Source organism: Hyla sarda, chromosome 1, assembly GCF_029499605.1.
Source record: "Hyla sarda isolate aHylSar1 chromosome 1, aHylSar1.hap1, whole genome shotgun sequence".
In the NCBI taxonomy this organism is placed as follows: domain Eukaryota; kingdom Metazoa; phylum Chordata; class Amphibia; order Anura; family Hylidae; genus Hyla; species Hyla sarda.
The window spans coordinates 49,553,839-49,571,218 of record NC_079189.1 but is presented as its reverse complement, the minus strand read 5'-3'; the positions used below and the strand labels follow the sequence as shown (position 1 = coordinate 49,571,218).

Here is a 17,380-nt window from a genome sequence, read left to right as displayed (position 1 = left end):
GACTCGCTCTCCGGGCATGCTGGAAGTTGTAGTTTTGCAGCATCTGTAGGTCCACAATTTGGAGACCACTGGTCTAGTGCGTATGTGGACAGTCTTACAAGAAGGATATGCCACATTGCATTCCATCATGCTTGATTTTTGCTGCCCTGTGAGGTAGGGCTCAACACAACCCTATTGGAAATCCTACTCCACCCACAGCAAAATAGTTTAGATGGGGTATTTAAAGAGGTACTCCGCTTTAAAACATTTTTTTAAGTCATCTAGTGCCAGAAAGTTAAACAGATTTGTAAATTACTTATATTTAAAAATCTTAACCATTTGAGTACTTACCAGCTGCTGTATGCTCCAAAGGAAGTTCTTTTCTTTTTGAATTTCATTTCTGTCTGACCACAGTGCTCTCTACTGACACCTCTGTCCATTTTACAAACTGTTCAGAGTAGGAGCAAATCCCCATAGCAAACCTCTCCTGCTCTGGATAGTTCCTGACATGGACAGATGTGTCAGTTGAGAGCACTGTGGTCAGACAGAAAGGAAATTCAAACAGAAAAGAACTTCCTCTGGAGCATACAGCAGCTGATAAGTACTGGAAGGATTAAGACTTTTAAATAGAAGTAATTTACAAATCTGTTTAACTTTCTGACACCAGTTGATTTAAAGAAAATGTTTTTCAGTGGATTACCCCTTTAAAGGAGTATTCTGGAGAGTAGTTTTACATTTTAAAAAATCCCAGGGTGGCAGTATAACATAAAAAACAAATACTCACCTGCCACTGATCTCACTGCCAATGTCGGTCCCGCAGCTCAGGGCTGCCTTTTTCTGTCCTAAGATGTTGGCAATACCAGTGACCGTCCACACAGATTGGCTAATTGGGCATTTTGGAACAGAGAAGCGTTAGCCCTGAGCAGTGGGACCAACACCAACAAGGGGATCAGGGGCTGGGCATGTTTTTTTTAATGGTATATTGCCACCCAGGGCACTGTTATAATGTATTCTCAAGCTGTCAGAATTGAAACACCTCTGCCCAATTTGAAAAGATCTGTTTGCCCTTTCTAAATATTTCAGGCTCGGCTATCTTGGTAGTGGGGCGAATGTTGGTATGACTCAGAAATGGGCACTTTAGTTATTTAAATCTTTTTTTATTTATTTTTTTTTTAAACATGTTTTTATTTAATTTCAAATACAAAAAGATAAGGTAATGGTCAGGAATTCCCCCCGACATTTAAAAGGCTATAGAACAGTGGTCTTCAACCTGCGGACCTCCAGATGTTGCAAAACTACAACTCCCAGCATGCCCGGACAGCCGTTGGCTGTCCGGGCATGCTGGGATTTGTAGTTTTGCAACATCTGGAGGTCTGCAGGTTGAAGACCACTGCTATAGAAGGAAGGCTAGGTCACAGCTGAGCATTCAAGTAAGCATTTACCATCTTGTATATTAACACAGAAATAACATGTCTACATTTAGTCTAGATATAAGGGTTAAACAGAACTAAACCTGTAAAATATGCCCCCTCCCAACTTTTTTTTTGTAGATGTTGTTTTTTAGCTGTATACTGCTTTGTATATTATGCTTGTAGCAGGTTATATGTGGTAATTGACATCTATAATATATTTCTTTGTATTTTTATACTTGTTCTAAAGTTTGCCAGTTCTATAATAAAAATGTTACCTCGATTTGTGATTCATTTGCATGGTTATCATTCTGTAGAAAATAAAGATGCCACAATTTCATAGGAAAGGTCACAGACAAGGCCCAGATGATCAGACCTATAAAAAGATCTGCAAAAAATTGTTCTGATCCTGTTAGGATGAATGTGTCCGCTTCATGCTGTACATATCAATGTAACTAAATGATTGAACTCAGCATCAAATCTGCAGCAGATCCGGTATGCGTAAATACACTCATAGTGAACTTCTCTATGGATACATTCACACATTCAGGATCTGCTGCAGATTTGACGTGACATGTTTGAAGTTTGCACCGACATGCCCAAGACCGCAGTAACTGGACATGCCAAAATATATTTTTTTTCCTTTTTGCATATTGAACAACATTGTAAAATTGTACCTGCCATTTGATATGTCATAGACACATATCAGGTTTTGATCGGTCATAGTCTTGAGTGTTCTAACCCTAACCAATCACGAGAACGAGCCAGGAGAGGTCCTCGCCTTCTCTCCCGGTTCTGTGTCACATGACCTGGACAGACTCATAATGTAAGATTATGGGGCGCCCAGGGCGAGGATAGGAGCGCACACATTGTGAACCTATCCTTTGCTCTACAATAGAAATGAAGAGTAAACTGACCTTCTCTGCTCTATGCAATGCCAATACAGATTATTAAAAAAAACATTGGACAGTACGCATAGTGACTGATATCCTGTCACAGGTGAGTAGACACAGTGGGGGAGATTTATCAAAACCTGTCCAGAGGAAAAGTTGCCCAGTTGCCCATAACAACCAATCAGATCGCTTCTTTCATTTTTCAGAGGCCTTGTTAAAAATGAAAGAGGCGATCTGATTGGTTGCTATGGGCAACTGGTCAACTTTTCCTCTGGACAGGTTTTGATAAATCTCCCCCAGTGGTTCTAGTCATCTGCAACAAAGTGCCTGATTAAATGCTGCCCTGTGCCTGGGCCTTGTTGACCGAGTTAAAGATACAGGGCTGGGGACATGCAGAGCGCAGATACGGTAACACAGATCAATGCTGTGCAATAGCACAGTATTGATCAATGTTAGGCTAGGTTCACACTGTGGAATTAACGCTCGGAAATTCTGGTGCAGCAGTAGCCCATTGCTGTTACGGCCATTGCCACCATTGCCTCTTGAAAAAGCCGCGGAGGCGGCGAAACATCTAGAGACGGCAATAGTGTTTTGTTTTTAAGCGATACCAGTGTGCCACCCTATATACAATCAGCCACTGCAGGGTTACCTCTGGAGAAATAGTGGAGACTATTCTCTTAACCATGATGTTATAAGCACTAGGTACACCTGGTATCAGTTTTAATGGGGTATTCAGCTGCCCTGTGTCGGAAGCTCCACTCCCCAGTGTCCGGAAGTTTATTGTTTCGGACGCTGTGTGCGTGCTTCCGTGTTCAGGGCCGCCCTTCGTGACATCACGCCTGCCCCTTTCGTGACTTCATGCCCGCCCCCTCAGCGAAAGTCTATGCGAAGGGGGCGTGACGTCACGAGGGGCAGCCCTGAACACGGAAGCCCGCACACAGCGTCCGGAACAATAAACTTCCGGATGCTGGGGAGCGGAGCTTCCGACAAAGGACAGCGGAGTACCCCTTTAAAGCTTCATTTTTGAGACATTTTATTAGCACTCAATAAAAGTTATATTTTAGGGGTAAGCAATAGGGGTTTCTTACCCTGGGCTTAGGCCCTGGGGTTGAGTGTATTATTTGCTGTCAAAGGGATACCAATGCACAGTCCACACTACTCAATTTCAGAGGCGGATATTCTGCCACCTAAAGAAATATTTTGGTCAGGGGGGGCGGTTCCTGGACATGGTCGAGTGAGGACGTGCTGTGGAGAGCTCCCGCTTGCCGCCAACTTCCACCGCATCTTGCTGCCTATTTCATGGGGAAAACCGGCTGTAAAAGGAATAAGGGGCCACCTGCCACTGCACCCCAACCAGCCCTGATGGACATTGAGGCTTATTTTACTAGGTCTCAGCACCTCCGTGCTGAGACCGCGCCACCTGCTGAAGGGAACGGCGCCATCTTGGAGGACCCTGAGCTGGAGGTTCGTCCTCCTCCTGGCGGCTTCCTCTTCCCCCTGCCGCATCGCCTGGGTTAGACCTGCTCACAGGGGACACTGCATTAGCCCCTCCAGTGCCATTACTACAACGCCCCCTGAGGCCCTCACCCCCTCACTCACAGGCCATGGACTCTCATCCTGCTGCTCCTGACCTATCCCCTGGCCCCTCAGCCCACCTGTTCACAGGGGCCCTGGATCCTCCGTTCACCCCACATGCGCAGGCTGCAGCCCCTTCCCCCCCTTGGTCCTCAGGGTCCTCCTGGGGAGCTGTGCAGGCTGGGAATGTGCGCATGTCTCCTCCCGGGGGTACCCCACCCTTGCACCTGGGCTCCTCGTTGTATGCCCCTCCAACATGCAGCTTGGATTTGACTCCTCCAATATTTCACCCTCCTACGCAACCCCGGGATGCGCCCTCCCCCCCTGGGGACTACACTCCTCGCTTCCTCCCTGGCGGAGCGGATGTGCCGACCACTCAAGCTGCCTTGACGCCTATCACTCTGGCTGACCTCCAATCTCTGGTCCATGCTCTGCCCACCAAAGCTGATATTTCCAATCTGGCTAAACAAATTGTTGAAGAATGTAGACAGGAGTTTGCACAGTTCCGGTCTGACTTGTCTACTCTTACAACCAGAGTGGCTGAGGTGGAAACTGCACAAGAGTCTGCTTCCTCCTCTGTGCAAGCCTTACAATCTATGGTTAGCACTCATACAGATCAGATATTTGCATTACAACAGCATTTGGATGATATTGAAAATCGCAGCCGCAGGAACAACATCCGCATCCGGGGTCTCCCCGAGGCGGTGGCTCCGGGTGATTTATGGGATGCTCTTACCTCCATCTTGAATTACCTTTTGAATCGTCCACCTGACACCTATATTGAAATGGACAGAGCCCACCGGGCATTGCGACCTCCTAGTGCTGACGACCTTCACCCACGGGATGTCATCTGCCGCATCCATTTCTATACCCTGAAAGAGGACATTCTTCACTGCGCTAGACGCCATCAACGGATCCTGTACAAGGGCGTACCTATTCAGCTCTACCCAGATCTTTATCGCCATACTTTGGCGCAACGGGCGGCCCTGCGGCCCCTCCTGACCATCTTGCGAGACCAGGGCATCCAATACCGCTGGGGGTTCCCCTTCTCCCTTATGGTCCGTCGGAATGGAAGGACTTACTTCCTGCGATCCCCTGATGACCTGCCGGGTTTTCTTCACTTACCGTGCCTGCCTCCGAGCCTGGAGGGGCTGGTGGGGCCCATGCCTCCGCCACCTGATTAGATGCTTTTTGTGGCCCTCTATGACCCCCTGTTTCAGTATTGCTACTTAAAGATTGTTATTTGCATTTTGTCTCCATGTAGCCGCTCCTTGGCTCCCTTTCACTTCCCCCTACCTGTTTTCATTTTGTCTTTATGCAGCAGTCTCTATTTTTGCCTTCACACTCTCTGGCGGCGGCAGGGGTGATCCCTCTCTGTCTTTGTTGCCTTTCCTACTCCCACCCCACATAGGTATAGGACCCGTTGGGCAGACGCCCCCTGGGTCCGTGTTCCTTTTACTGTTTCTTCTCCTAGATTAAGCAGCAGTAGGCCCTTCCTGTCTCCTACTGCTTCCTCCATTTCTCTTTTTCTGTTCAGTCACTGACTCTTTCCCTTTTCCCCCCTCTCTTTGTTTCTTTTCTCATCCTCTTTTCTCCCGCTTTCTCTTTTTCTCGCTCCCCCCCCTCTCTGACGCCCTTTTTCTCCTCCCCTCTTTCACCCTCCCCCCTCTCTTTTTCTCCTTCCTCCTTCCCCTTTAGCCGCAGGGGAAGTGATCCCCTCTCCCCCCCCCCTATTCTCTTTCTCCTGACTGCCTTTTACTAATTGTGTTGCCTTTTCTTTTGTGTTCTCATGGCCGACCTCAAGATAGCTACCTTCAACGCCAAAGGGCTGAACACGCCTGAGAAGCGCTCTCAAGTACTCCACCACTTCCACAAACAGAAGGTACACCTAATCTGTTTCCAGGAAACCCACTTCAAGGTAGGCCACGAACCTTCCCTTAAGCACCCACACTACACCACATGGTTTTGTGCTAACAATCCTCAGTCCAGGTCTTGTGGGGTGGCGATTGCTGTTCATCAATCGCTGCCGCATCAGATCCTGGATTGCACGATTGACCCCTCAGCCAGGTACATAGTCCTTTCCCTTCTGGTGGGTGGCCATGAGCTTACCCTCCTGAACGTCTATGCCCCTAACCTCAGACAGATTTCATTCTTGTTAGACTTTACTGACTTTGTCCTGCCCCTACTTAAAGGTACGGTGATACTGTGTGGTGATCTCAACCTCACGCTAGATCCCCTCCTTGATAACTCCTCCAGTCGCTCCTCCATCTCATACTCAGCCATCAAACGGTTGAAACGCGCCCTCTCCCTCTTGCAATTACAGGATGTGTGGCGTCTACTCCACCCCTCGGATAGGGACTACAGCTTCTATTCCCCACCACATGGCTCCTATAGCCGAATTGACTACATTCTCCTTCAACACAATGCCCTTCCCTGGCTACTGTCCTCCGACATTGGAACTATCCTTTGGTCGGCTCATGCCCCCGTGACGTGCACCCTGTGCTTGCCGTTCCTCGTTAGGGGGGAGTGGACCTGGCGCCTAAATGACTCCCTCCTTCTCGACCCTGTTTGTACAGCCGATGTAGGCAGGACCATCGAGAATTTCCTCCTAGATCATGCCCAGGATTCCACTCCCTCGACCGTGAAATGGGAAGCAGCAAAATGCGTACTCCGCTGCGTTTTCATTAAGCACGGCACCCGTCTTAAACGGGAAAAAGCTTTTGCCTTGAAGCGCGCCTTAGGTAAGGTCGCTGATTTAGAACTAGCCCACAAACGTGCACTCTCTAACGTGCACTCTCTGCCTCGGTCCTGGGAGACCTTCTATTGGCCCGACAGGAAGCCAAACGCCTGCTCGACGCCTCCTCAAAACGTGCCCTTCAACTTTGCCGTAGCAAGTTCTACGAGTTCGGTAACAAGAGTGGGCGGTTGTTGGCTAGGGCGCTTCGGGAGCGGGTGACTAGGTCCCACGTTCCCTGCATTAAAACCTCGGGGGGCGGGAAGGTTTTTACCACACCAGAGATAGCCGATACATTCCGTTCCTATTATACAGACCTGTATAATATTTCTCCTGTTGCCCACTCTGGCCCTGGGCCTGGCTCTTTCCCAGTCACAGATCTACCCAGTCTCCCTACTGATGCTGCGGAGGAGCTGGATGCTCCATTCACTCAGGCCCAGCTTTTGGGGGTTATTGCATCCCTGCCGGGTGGAAAGAGCCCTGGCCCAGGTGGCTTCACGGCGGGCTTTTATAAGGCGTTTGGAGAACGCTTTGCCCCTTTGTTAATAGAGGCTTTCAACGCTGTGGGCCCTGATGCACCCTTCCCCCCTCAATCTACCTTGGCGCATGTCGCGGTCCTCCCTAAACCGGGCAAAGATCCGCAAGTCTGTTCAAGTTACAGGCCAATTTCCCTGTTAAATGTGGACTTGAAAATTTTCGCTAAGCTCATAGCGAACAGACTCAACCCCCATTTGCCTAAGCTTGTTCATCCTGATCAATCGGGCTTTGTCCCGGGGAGGGAGGCCCACGACAACACCCTTAAGACCCTGGACCTTATTCATTACGCCCGGTCCCGTAATATTCCCCTGATGGTCCTCTCCCTAGACGCGGAAAAAGCGTTTGACCGCATATCGTGGTCTTCCCTACGGGAAGCTTTGCACATCGCCGGCCTTGGCCCCATCCTGATCTCGAAAATCCTGTCTCTGTACCACTCTCCCTCAGCACGTTTGAGACTTAAAGGGTCCCTGTCCAAACCTTTTCACATTTTCAACGGCACCCGCCAGGGATGCCCATTATCTCCTTTATTATATGTCTTAGTTATGGAACACCTCCTGGCCTCTATCCGTAACAGCCCGGACATCTCTGGGGTTTGTGTTGGCGATCATGAGTATAAGTTCTCGGCTTTTGCCGATGACCTGTTGGTTTACATCACTAATCCGCATATTTCCCTTCCCTCCCTGATGTCCAGACTGTCCGGATTTGGTGATTGGTCCAACTTTAAAATCAATGTCTCTAAATCTGAGGCATTGAATGCATCTCTCCCTCAACCCCTATTTGCTTCGGTCCAAGATAACTTCCCCTTCGCATGGCCCTCACCTGGTATCTCTTACTTAGGGATTACCATCTCGGCTGACTTATCCCACTTGTACCAGTGTAACTTTGCCCCCTTGCTCTCTCGGTTCTCATCCCACCTGGATAGATGGCATGGGAAAACCCTCTCCTGGTTTGGTAGGGTCAATGCAATCAAAATGATGCTTCTGCCTAAATTGTTATACTTGCTCCAGACCATACCGATAGCCCTCCCAGCTTCCTATTGGCGCGCTTTGCATAGTCGATTCGGTGCCTTTATATGGGCCTCCGGGCGCTCGCGCCTCAGCCGGCCGATCATGTTCCGCCCCAAGGAGGCGTGGGCCTACCTGACTGCCGTCTCTATTATTTAGCAGCCATGCATGCACGCCTTCTGGACCTGCTGCACAGCGCTGCTTCTAAATTATGGGTACGCTTAGCACAGGATGTGTCTCCGGTTACTGTTTCCGGGCTCCCATGGTTGTGGCCCCCGCCTCCCTCCTCCCTGTCTAACTTATCGTTCACCACCTTGCAAACGCTTTCAGTTTTGTGCAAATCGGGAGCGCGGGACTCTTTAATTGACCCATCAGGTCCACTCCTTCCCATAACTGGAAACCCCGCTTTTCCTCCCGGGCTGTCCCGTGGTACTTTTCTAGGGGGTTCGGTCCCTCCCCACTACGATTTACCCATGTCCTTACACCCACAGAGCTGCGTCCTTTCACTGATCTGTGTCCGGATACAACACCTCAGGGTCGCTGCCGCTATGACTACATTCAGTTGCAACATTTCTACTCCTCTACCAAGCGCTCCACTCATCTGCACTGGGCACTGACCACTTACGAAACACTTTGCCTTACGCCCTCTACACCCCCACACACGATAGGTTTTCTTTACCGCCTGCTGCTTTCGGGCTCTTCCTCCTCTTTTCCCCCATTTTGCGGAGCCTGGGAGGCAGAGCTAGGACAGACCTTTACTCCTGCTCAATGGGCTAAATGTTTTCTTCTCACTCATAAGTCAGTCATTGCCAATAGGGGGCAGGAAACTAACTATAAAATACTATCCCGCTGGTATAGGACCCCTGCACAACTCCATAGGTGGTATCCTACTGTGCCTTCAACTTGTTGGCGCTGCGGGTTGGCCCAGGGTACCATGGTGCACATATGGTGGAACTGCTCGGTGCTGACCCGCTTTTGGTCAGACGTCCTGCGCGTCACTAGGGAGGTCACTGGAATTTCTGTTCCGAACTGTCCTGAGGCGGCCTTGCTTTTTCATTTCCCTATGTCCTCCTCCTCCTTCCGTAAATCTCTCCTAAGCAACATGCTTCAGGCTGCCAGGGCGGTCATTCCCCGCAGGTGGCGATCTCCGGAACCTCCTACTGTACGTGAGTGGTTGATGGAAATAGCAAACACGCAACGAATGGAGGAGCTGATGGCCCTAACCCCTGCGGAGCACTAGCGCTATAGTAAAACTTGGTTTACATGGATGACCTTCAGAGAGACTCCTGGTTTCCGTGCCTTATTAGAACCCCCTACCCCTGCGGCTCCCTAATGTGTTTCTACTTTCCCCCTTCCCTAACTTTGCTGACCCATCCTCTCGTCTTCCCTTGTCTCTCTTCCCGTCCTCCTTCCCTCTGTCCCATTCCTGCCCATTTACTTTCTGTTTTTCTGTTGCCTCCTTGGCTTGCACTTTTTTTTGCCTTCTGGACTATATCGCTGTAATATTAGCAAGTTGGCTGAGGCTACTCCTTGGTCTTTGTCGAGACTCGGCAAAGTTGAACTGTTATATTTTGTTCTGATAGTCGAGCCCAGATTTCATTGGTATAATCAAGTACCCTGAGTACTCGCGGATGATTCTCCGTATTTTGCTTATGTTTGGCAGATTTCTTTGTCTGCCTTGATTTCTGTTTCTTTGTATTTTTGAAATAAAACTTTGAATGAAATATTTTGGTCATTCTTTAGATGGAATCCACGCGGGAGACATTACTGTCTATCAGGATGGCAATGTCTGCATGGTCCTAGCGCAGTCAGCGCAGGCTACTCTTGGAACCTCCGGACTGAATTTTTCTGCCTGGAGATTCCTTTGTGTGAATATAGCCTTAGCAATCTAAGGATTGCGGGTAATAGTTCACTAAAAAAATAAATGTGAATAACCCCTTCCCCCCCCCCCAATAAAAGTTTGAATCACCCCACTTTTCCAAATAAAATAATTGAAAATAAATAAATAAACATAAACACAAGTGGTACTGCCATGTGCGGAAATGTCATAACTATTAAAATATAAGATTAGTGAAACAGCGCGGTCAATGGTGTAAACTAAAAAAAAAGTCCAGAATTGCTGATTTTTGGTCACTTCATATGCCAGAAAAAACATACAAAAAGTGATGTAAATGTCCCATCAAATAAAAAATTTGCCCTTTATACAGCACCGTATATAAAAAATAAAAGAGTTGAAGGGGTCATAATAGGGCAATTTTATACATGTTCAGTATCTTATAAAAAGGTTAAAAAAAAATAAAAATCATATGGACCTACAGAATAAAGATAACACATCATATTTTCTGTAAAATGTACTGTGTAGAAAAAAAAACCCTAAGGGTAGGGTCACACGTAACGGATCCGTAGCGTATTTTATGCTGCGGATGCGCTGATTACCTGACCCATAGTGTGCCTCCAGCTGTTGCCACCACCCCCTGCCCGTGCCAGCTCGCAGCAGCAGGCCCTGTGACTTACAGTGCGCATGCGCAGTGTACTCAGACAACACGGTTGCTCCGCGATGTCTGAGCACACTGTGATTGCACTCAGCAATTAGCAGGCCCCTGTGTGGCTGCTCGGAGCGGCAGATTACTGCTGTAAGCAGGCCAGGGACGGGGCAGAGGGTGGTGGCAACAGCTGGAGGCACACTATGGGTTGGGTTACCGGCGGATCTGCATCAAATATGCTGCAGATTCATTACGTGTGACTGTACCCTAAGGCTAGGTTCAGACTACGGAATCTCCAGGCAGAAAATTACCGCCCGGAGACTCCGAGTGCGGCCAGCGCCGGCTGAATCAGACTGCAATGTGTTCCGCGCGGATTTCCGCCTGAAGAAAGAGCAACACCTTTCTTCAGGCAGAAATTTCCAAGCGGATTTTCCGTTTACAAATTCTGAAGTGTGAATTTGTGAACGGAAACTCATTCACTACACTATACATTTTAGCACGTGGAATTTCTGCCTGCAATTTCAAAGAGGAATTGCAGGCGGAAATTCTGTAGTCTGAACCTAGCCTAAAAGTTGCTTAAGGCTAGGTTCACACTACGGAATTTCCGCCTGCAATTCCGCTTTGAAATTGCAGGCAGAAATTCCGCTTGCTAAAATGTATAGTCTAGTGAATGGGTTTCCGTTCACAAATTCACACTTCGGAATTTGTAAATGGAAAATCCGCTTGGAAATCTCCGCCTGAAGAATGGCGTTGCTTATTCTTCAGGCTGAAATAATCGCGGAATGCATTGCAGTCTATTGGAGACTGCAGTGTCCACATGGTCCTAGCGCCGACTGATTCAGTCGGTGCTGGCCGCAAGTGAAGATTCCGCAGTGTGAACCTAGTCTAATAGTGTTTTTCTTTTTTTACAAGTTCACCCCACAAATAATTTGGGGGGGGGGGGGGGGCTTTGCCATACACTTTGTGGTAAAATGGGTGATGTTATTACAAAGCACTAAACAACAAGCCCTGGGTTTGTAGATGGGTAGAGTTTGGGATTTTAAAAGGCGAGGAGAACAAAAAGGAAAAGCAAAAACGAAAAATCGCTGCATCACTAAGGGGTTTGTCCAGCATTAGAAAAACAAATCAGTTTTTTTTTTTTCTGAAACAGTGCCACTCTTGTACTCAGGTAGTGTGAAGTATTGCAGCCAGTCCCATTAAAGTGAAATGAAGCCACGTTGTAATAGCACAACATTTGAGAACAGGTGTGGCGCTGTTTTTGCAGGACAGCAGGTATGTTTTTCTAATCCAAATAATGTAGATGGGGGGGGAGGGTTGCATTGGCTTTGTTCACACGTGCAGTAACGCGCCGGTTTAAAAAAAAAAAAAAAAAAAAAAAAAAAACGCAGCCAGCAAATCAATGCGCGTCACGTGACGCCGCACGTCTGTGATCCGGAAGTACACGTGACGTCAGCAATGCGCGACGCACTGGGTCTAGCAACACTTCCGGTTTTGCGATCGTGCACGTGTGTACAGGATTCTCTGGGCTGTCACCGCAGCTATGGGGAAAAACGTAATGAAAGGGAAAAAGGCGCCGGCAGGGACCGGAGGGCGAGTCAGTAAAGCCCGCAGCGAAGTCCGGAATAACCCCTTCGAAGTGAAGATCAATAAGCAGAAGTTCACCGTGCTGGGCAGGAAGACCAAACATGATGTGGGGCTGCCCGGGGTGTCCAAGTCCAAGGCTATCAAGAAGGTGAATGACTGCTACATGTGTTCACTAAACTACAACTCCCAGCATGTACAGGCAGCTAAAACCTCTCCTTGCATGCTGGGATTTGTAGTCTTGCATCAGCAGGAGAGACCCAGGTGGAGGAATACTGCTGTATGCTGATCTTGATTGATTCTAGTTCAGTGTTTCCCAGCTGATATGCATCTAGTTGTTGCAAAACTACAACTCCCAGCATGCCCGGACAGTCTTTGGCTGTCTGGGCATGGTGGGAGCTGTAGTTTTGCAACAGCTGGAGGCACACTGGTTGGAAAACACTGTTCTAGTTGTTCAACAGTGAGAAGTTTCAGCAAAATCTAAAAACATCTAGGGGCGATTGCCAGAGCTTAAAGGGCTATATCCACTATTAAAGGGGTACTCCGGCGAGAAAACATCTTCCTTGTCCAAGGGACCCCCGCGATCTTCGGGTTGGCAGCAGCAGCTTCCGGAACATGAAAGCTTGGAGCTTCTTTGTTCGTGACACCATGCCACACCCCCTCCATTCATGTCTATGGGAGGGGGCGTGATGGCTACGTACTAGCGCAGTTTCCTCCCATAGACCTGAATGGAGGGGGAGTGGCGGATGTAGTCTCTAGTCATTCGGCACGGAGTGGAGTTTGCTGTCTGCACAGATTACGGGGTGTCACTCTGGAGATCGCAGGGGGTCACAAGTGGCGGGACCCCTGCGATCAGACATCTTATCCCCTATCCGAAAGACAGAGTACCCCTTTAAGAATATACGCCTTCTTGTTTAAATCTGATGGATGAGGGTCTTCACTAGTGTCTTGAAATATAGAACCATAGTCCTTTTAACATGTTCCTCCATACAGCGCCCCCCTTGACACCGGGATATGTATAGAGTTAAGTTGACACCACTATCCCAGATAGGCAGTGATTGGTATGCTCGCTGTAAGGGTATATTCACACACACACTGGACCCACAATTGCAGATTTCACAACTTCATTTCTGCAGCATATCCTGTGTGTGTGAGAGAATACACCCTAAGGGTATGTTCACACCAGAATATATTCTGCTGCTGCAGATTTTGCTACCCATAGTAGTTATTGGGCAGCAGATCTGCAGCAAAATCTGCACATGTGAACATACCCTAAAGGTTACTATTGATTCTGTCTGGGGGTGGGGGGAGCTGTTAACCCTTCCAGTGCAAGAACACCCTTTTGACAATAAGGCTGGGTTCACATTGCATTTTTGTCTTTCACTGTTATCTTTACATACAGTTTAATTTTGATGAATGCAAATATGCAGTCAACCACGCTCTTGTGTACACCAAAAAGTATCCTTTTTTTTCTTTCTTTTCATGATATGTCACTGGGAAATGGGCTTGACCAATCCTTGACACACTGCCTATCAGAAGAGTCCCAGCAGTGAAGGAGGCTCAGGTTAGCGCTTCGGCTAACGTTCGGGATCCAAACCACTGCCCCACCAAGATGGCTGTAACCTGCATTTAAATGCTGCTGTCAACTTTGGCATTGGGATCTAAATTGATAAATGGCTACCAGCGGTGATCACTGCACTGCTGCTATTAGTGGTGAAACCCCAACTACTGGACCCAGCTTAGGGTCACCCAGTTTGCAGCGGGATTGCGTCAGGATCTCGTTCCATACACCCTTATCAGCACCATGATGGATTAGAAAGTGTCATGGGTTAAGAAAGTGTTAAAGACGTACTCCGCCCCTAGACATGTTTTCCCCTATCCAATGGATAGGGGAAAACATGTCTGATCACGGGGGATCCGGTCACAGGGACCACCGCGATCTCCCGGCCAGCACTACGATCACGGAAACCTGAGGCTTCTGTGATCGTGCTGTCACGCCACGCCCCCTCCATTTATGTCTATGGGAGTGGGAATGATGGCTAGTACACAGCCGTCACGCCTCCTCCCATAGACATGAATGGAGGGTGTGTGGCAGCTTTGTTGGCCAGTCATCCATCACGGAGCGGAATTTGCTACATGCACCAGATGACTGGTGTTCCGCGGCAGAAATTGCCGGGGTCCCCAGCAGCTGGACCCCCATGATCAGACATGTTATCCTCTATCCCTTGGATAGGGGATAACATATCTAGCAGCGGAGTACCCCTTTAATGAGCAAAATGGGAGAGAAAACACTCATAAAGGAAAGTCCTTTTGAAACACTAAGGTGACCAATCGTGTTGCTGTAGGAAACAGCCTGATAGATTCTGGGTTCTTAACTTTTTTTATTTTTCTTTACAGCGTAAGGATACTCTTCTTACCGAATACAAGCAAAGAGGAAAGTCCAGTATGTTCAGGGACAAGCGGTTTGGAGAATATGACACCAAATTGACTCCTGAGGAGAAGATGATGAAGAGATTTGCCTTGGAGCGACAGGTAAGGAGTTGTTGCCAGTGCATGATCTCATCACGGTCACATTTCTGATCTACAGTATATTAAAGGAGATATCAAGTGGTGAAAAACTTATCCCCTATCCTAAGGATAGGAGATAAGTTTCAGATCGCAGGGGGGTCCGACCGCTGGGGCCTGACCGCTGGGGCCCCCACAGCCCTCGGGAAGGGGGCGTGTTGACCCCTGCACGAAGCGGCGGCTGACACGCCCCCTCGATACAAATCTATGGCAGAGCCGGAGCGCTGCCTTCAGCAATCTCCGACTCTGCCATAGAATTGTATTGAGGGGGCGTGTCAGCCGCCGCTTTGTGCAGTGGTCAACACGCGCTATCTGGCCAGCAAGCCGGGGATCCGTACAGAGAGATCGTAGAGGGGCCTCAGCGGTCGGACCGCCCGCAATCTGAAACTTATCCCCTATCCTTAGAATGGGGAATACGTTTTTCACCACTGGACTACCCCTTTAAGTCTTGGCTAGTTGTCTGTAGGTGTAGCATAGCTGGACTTGTCTTTGGGATTCAAAAATCTGCTACAAAAAGAACATCTCTGCCCTAGTTTGTAGTGTTTAATTAATTTTTTTTTTCATTCTCCAGAGACATTCTGTTAAGAAGACTGTGTATAATCTGAATGAGGAGGAAGAACTCACTCACTTTGGGCAGTCTCTGGCTGCTCTCGAACAGTTGAATGACGGCGTAGACAGCGAAAGTGATACAGAAGAACGTGGAGCTTTGTCAGGTGTGATTTTTATTTTTTGTGTTAATCCCCATAATCCTTCATGGGGCTTTTGAAGCCGGTATTTTGGTCAGTATGTTTAGCTAAAAGCAGGAGTGGTCCTAAACACAGAAAGAGGTGCAGTTTTTCTCTTAGTGACCCAATACTGTACCAAATACTATGTGTGAACACAACCAGGCTGCTTCAGTAATATTGTCACTTTTTACTGAACAGCATCTCATTAGTTCAGGGTTTCCCAACCAGGATGCCTCCAGCTGTTGTACATCTATAACTTCCAACGTGCCCTTACAGCCATGTAAGTTGAAGTTTTGAAACAGCTAGAGGCACACTGGTTGGGAAACACATTGACAGACAGTAGAGATCAATCATGTTTTCTCCCCTGATGACATAATTTCCTATTATCCTACAGACACACACTGTATGGATTTAATACACTATACAGCAGTGTTAAGGGCATGCTGAGAGTTGTAGTTTTGCAACAGCTGAAGTCACACTGGTTAGGAAACACTATATTAGTCATATTATACATGTTAAGCATAGGAATCTTTGTTAGGCCCCTGGCTGCCATGACACCCCATTGTTTCCCCTGCCATAGCAACACAGAGTTCTGATGGTGTTACAGACCCAATTTAAATTTAAGTTCCCAGCTGTTAAAGCTGAATGTCAGCTTTTAGGTTCTGTTGACACCATCATTGTGATGTAGTTTATTGGGTTGACTTTCTTCCGTAAGGTACCCCGGCCTCTTTTTTCCTCAGAACTTTACAATTCTCAGCGTACATTTACAGATAATAATCAGACATTACATGTAGGCACACATTTCATCTGCATTTACCTAAATGAACCCCCAAAATGAATATTTAGCTTCATCACACTGCTGTTGTTTTCTAGCTGAATTAACGGCTGCACATTTTGGGGGCGGTGGATTACTGAAAAAAAAAGCAGCTTCTGAACAAAAAGAGGAGGAACCTGAAAAGCCAAAATCACGGAAAGAGCTTATCGAGGAGCTGATTGCTAAATCTAAGATAGAGAAGGTAGGTGATTGTGTTGATAAAGGGGTTGTCGCATACACTCTGTTAGAGCTCGGAGATGTCATGAAGATAAGTCCATACTTGAGATCCGTACAGATATTGTCATCACTATACCAGTCCCTGTCCTCGAGGGCTCAAAATTAAAATTTTATATTAACCTATCACTATGAATTTGCAGTGTAGGACAAAACCCATACAAACTCATTGCTGTAAAACATCATGTAGATTTCCCCAGGGGAAGGGATACACAAAAAGGAGATGGCATGGAAATGCATTTGTATGAAGCCTAGGTGACTTTGGGGGAGATTTATAAAAACCTGTGCCCGTAGCAACCAGATTGCTTCTTTCATTTTTAAAGAGGCCTGTGAAAAAAGAAAAAAGCAATCTGGTTGCTATGGACTAATGCATTGCTCTTTCTCTACATAGGAATGGGATAAATACATAATGGAAAAAACATAATCACTTAAGTGCTTAAATATTTTATGCAGAGACAAACTGGGTAACTGTACTTCAATAAGTACATCAAGGTGATCTAGACAATAATCCTATTTACTTCATTATTAGTACAATAAGTAGAATAATCATTTACCACTTACGTTTTTTTTTTTTTTTAAAGAGAGAACGACAGAGCCAAAGAGAGAAAGCGATGGAGCTGACAGAAAAACTGGACAATGACTGGAAGGCGATACAGGGATTGTTATCTCACAAGGCTCCTAAATCCGAAAGGAAGGAAGAGCCTGAGAAGCCAAAGGTAAGACTTCTACAAAGTTTATCAAGAAATTATTCGCTTGAGGTCTTTTCTTCTGCTCTATATAATGTTAGGGCCAAAAGATATGAGCAGATTCTAGTTGTGCCTTAAGCTAATGGTTTATCTTTAAATAA

The 17,380-nt window shown here is 47.4% G+C and overlaps 1 protein-coding gene across 1 annotated transcript in view; it reads left to right on the top strand.

The window, feature by feature from the left end:
- Window positions 1-12,085: 12,085 nt before the first annotated feature.
- Window positions 12,086-17,380, top strand: part of NOP14 (NOP14 nucleolar protein) — a 41,051-nt gene continuing 35,756 nt past the window's right edge. Inside the window, exons 1-5 of the mRNA XM_056555004.1 lie at window positions 12,086-12,346; window positions 14,593-14,727; window positions 15,332-15,473; window positions 16,359-16,501; window positions 17,115-17,249. Of these exons, the coding sequence (XP_056410979.1) occupies window positions 12,155-12,346; window positions 14,593-14,727; window positions 15,332-15,473; window positions 16,359-16,501; window positions 17,115-17,249 (747 nt within the window). The 5' untranslated portion in view covers window positions 12,086-12,154. The remainder of the gene's footprint in view (window positions 12,347-14,592; window positions 14,728-15,331; window positions 15,474-16,358; window positions 16,502-17,114; window positions 17,250-17,380) is intronic.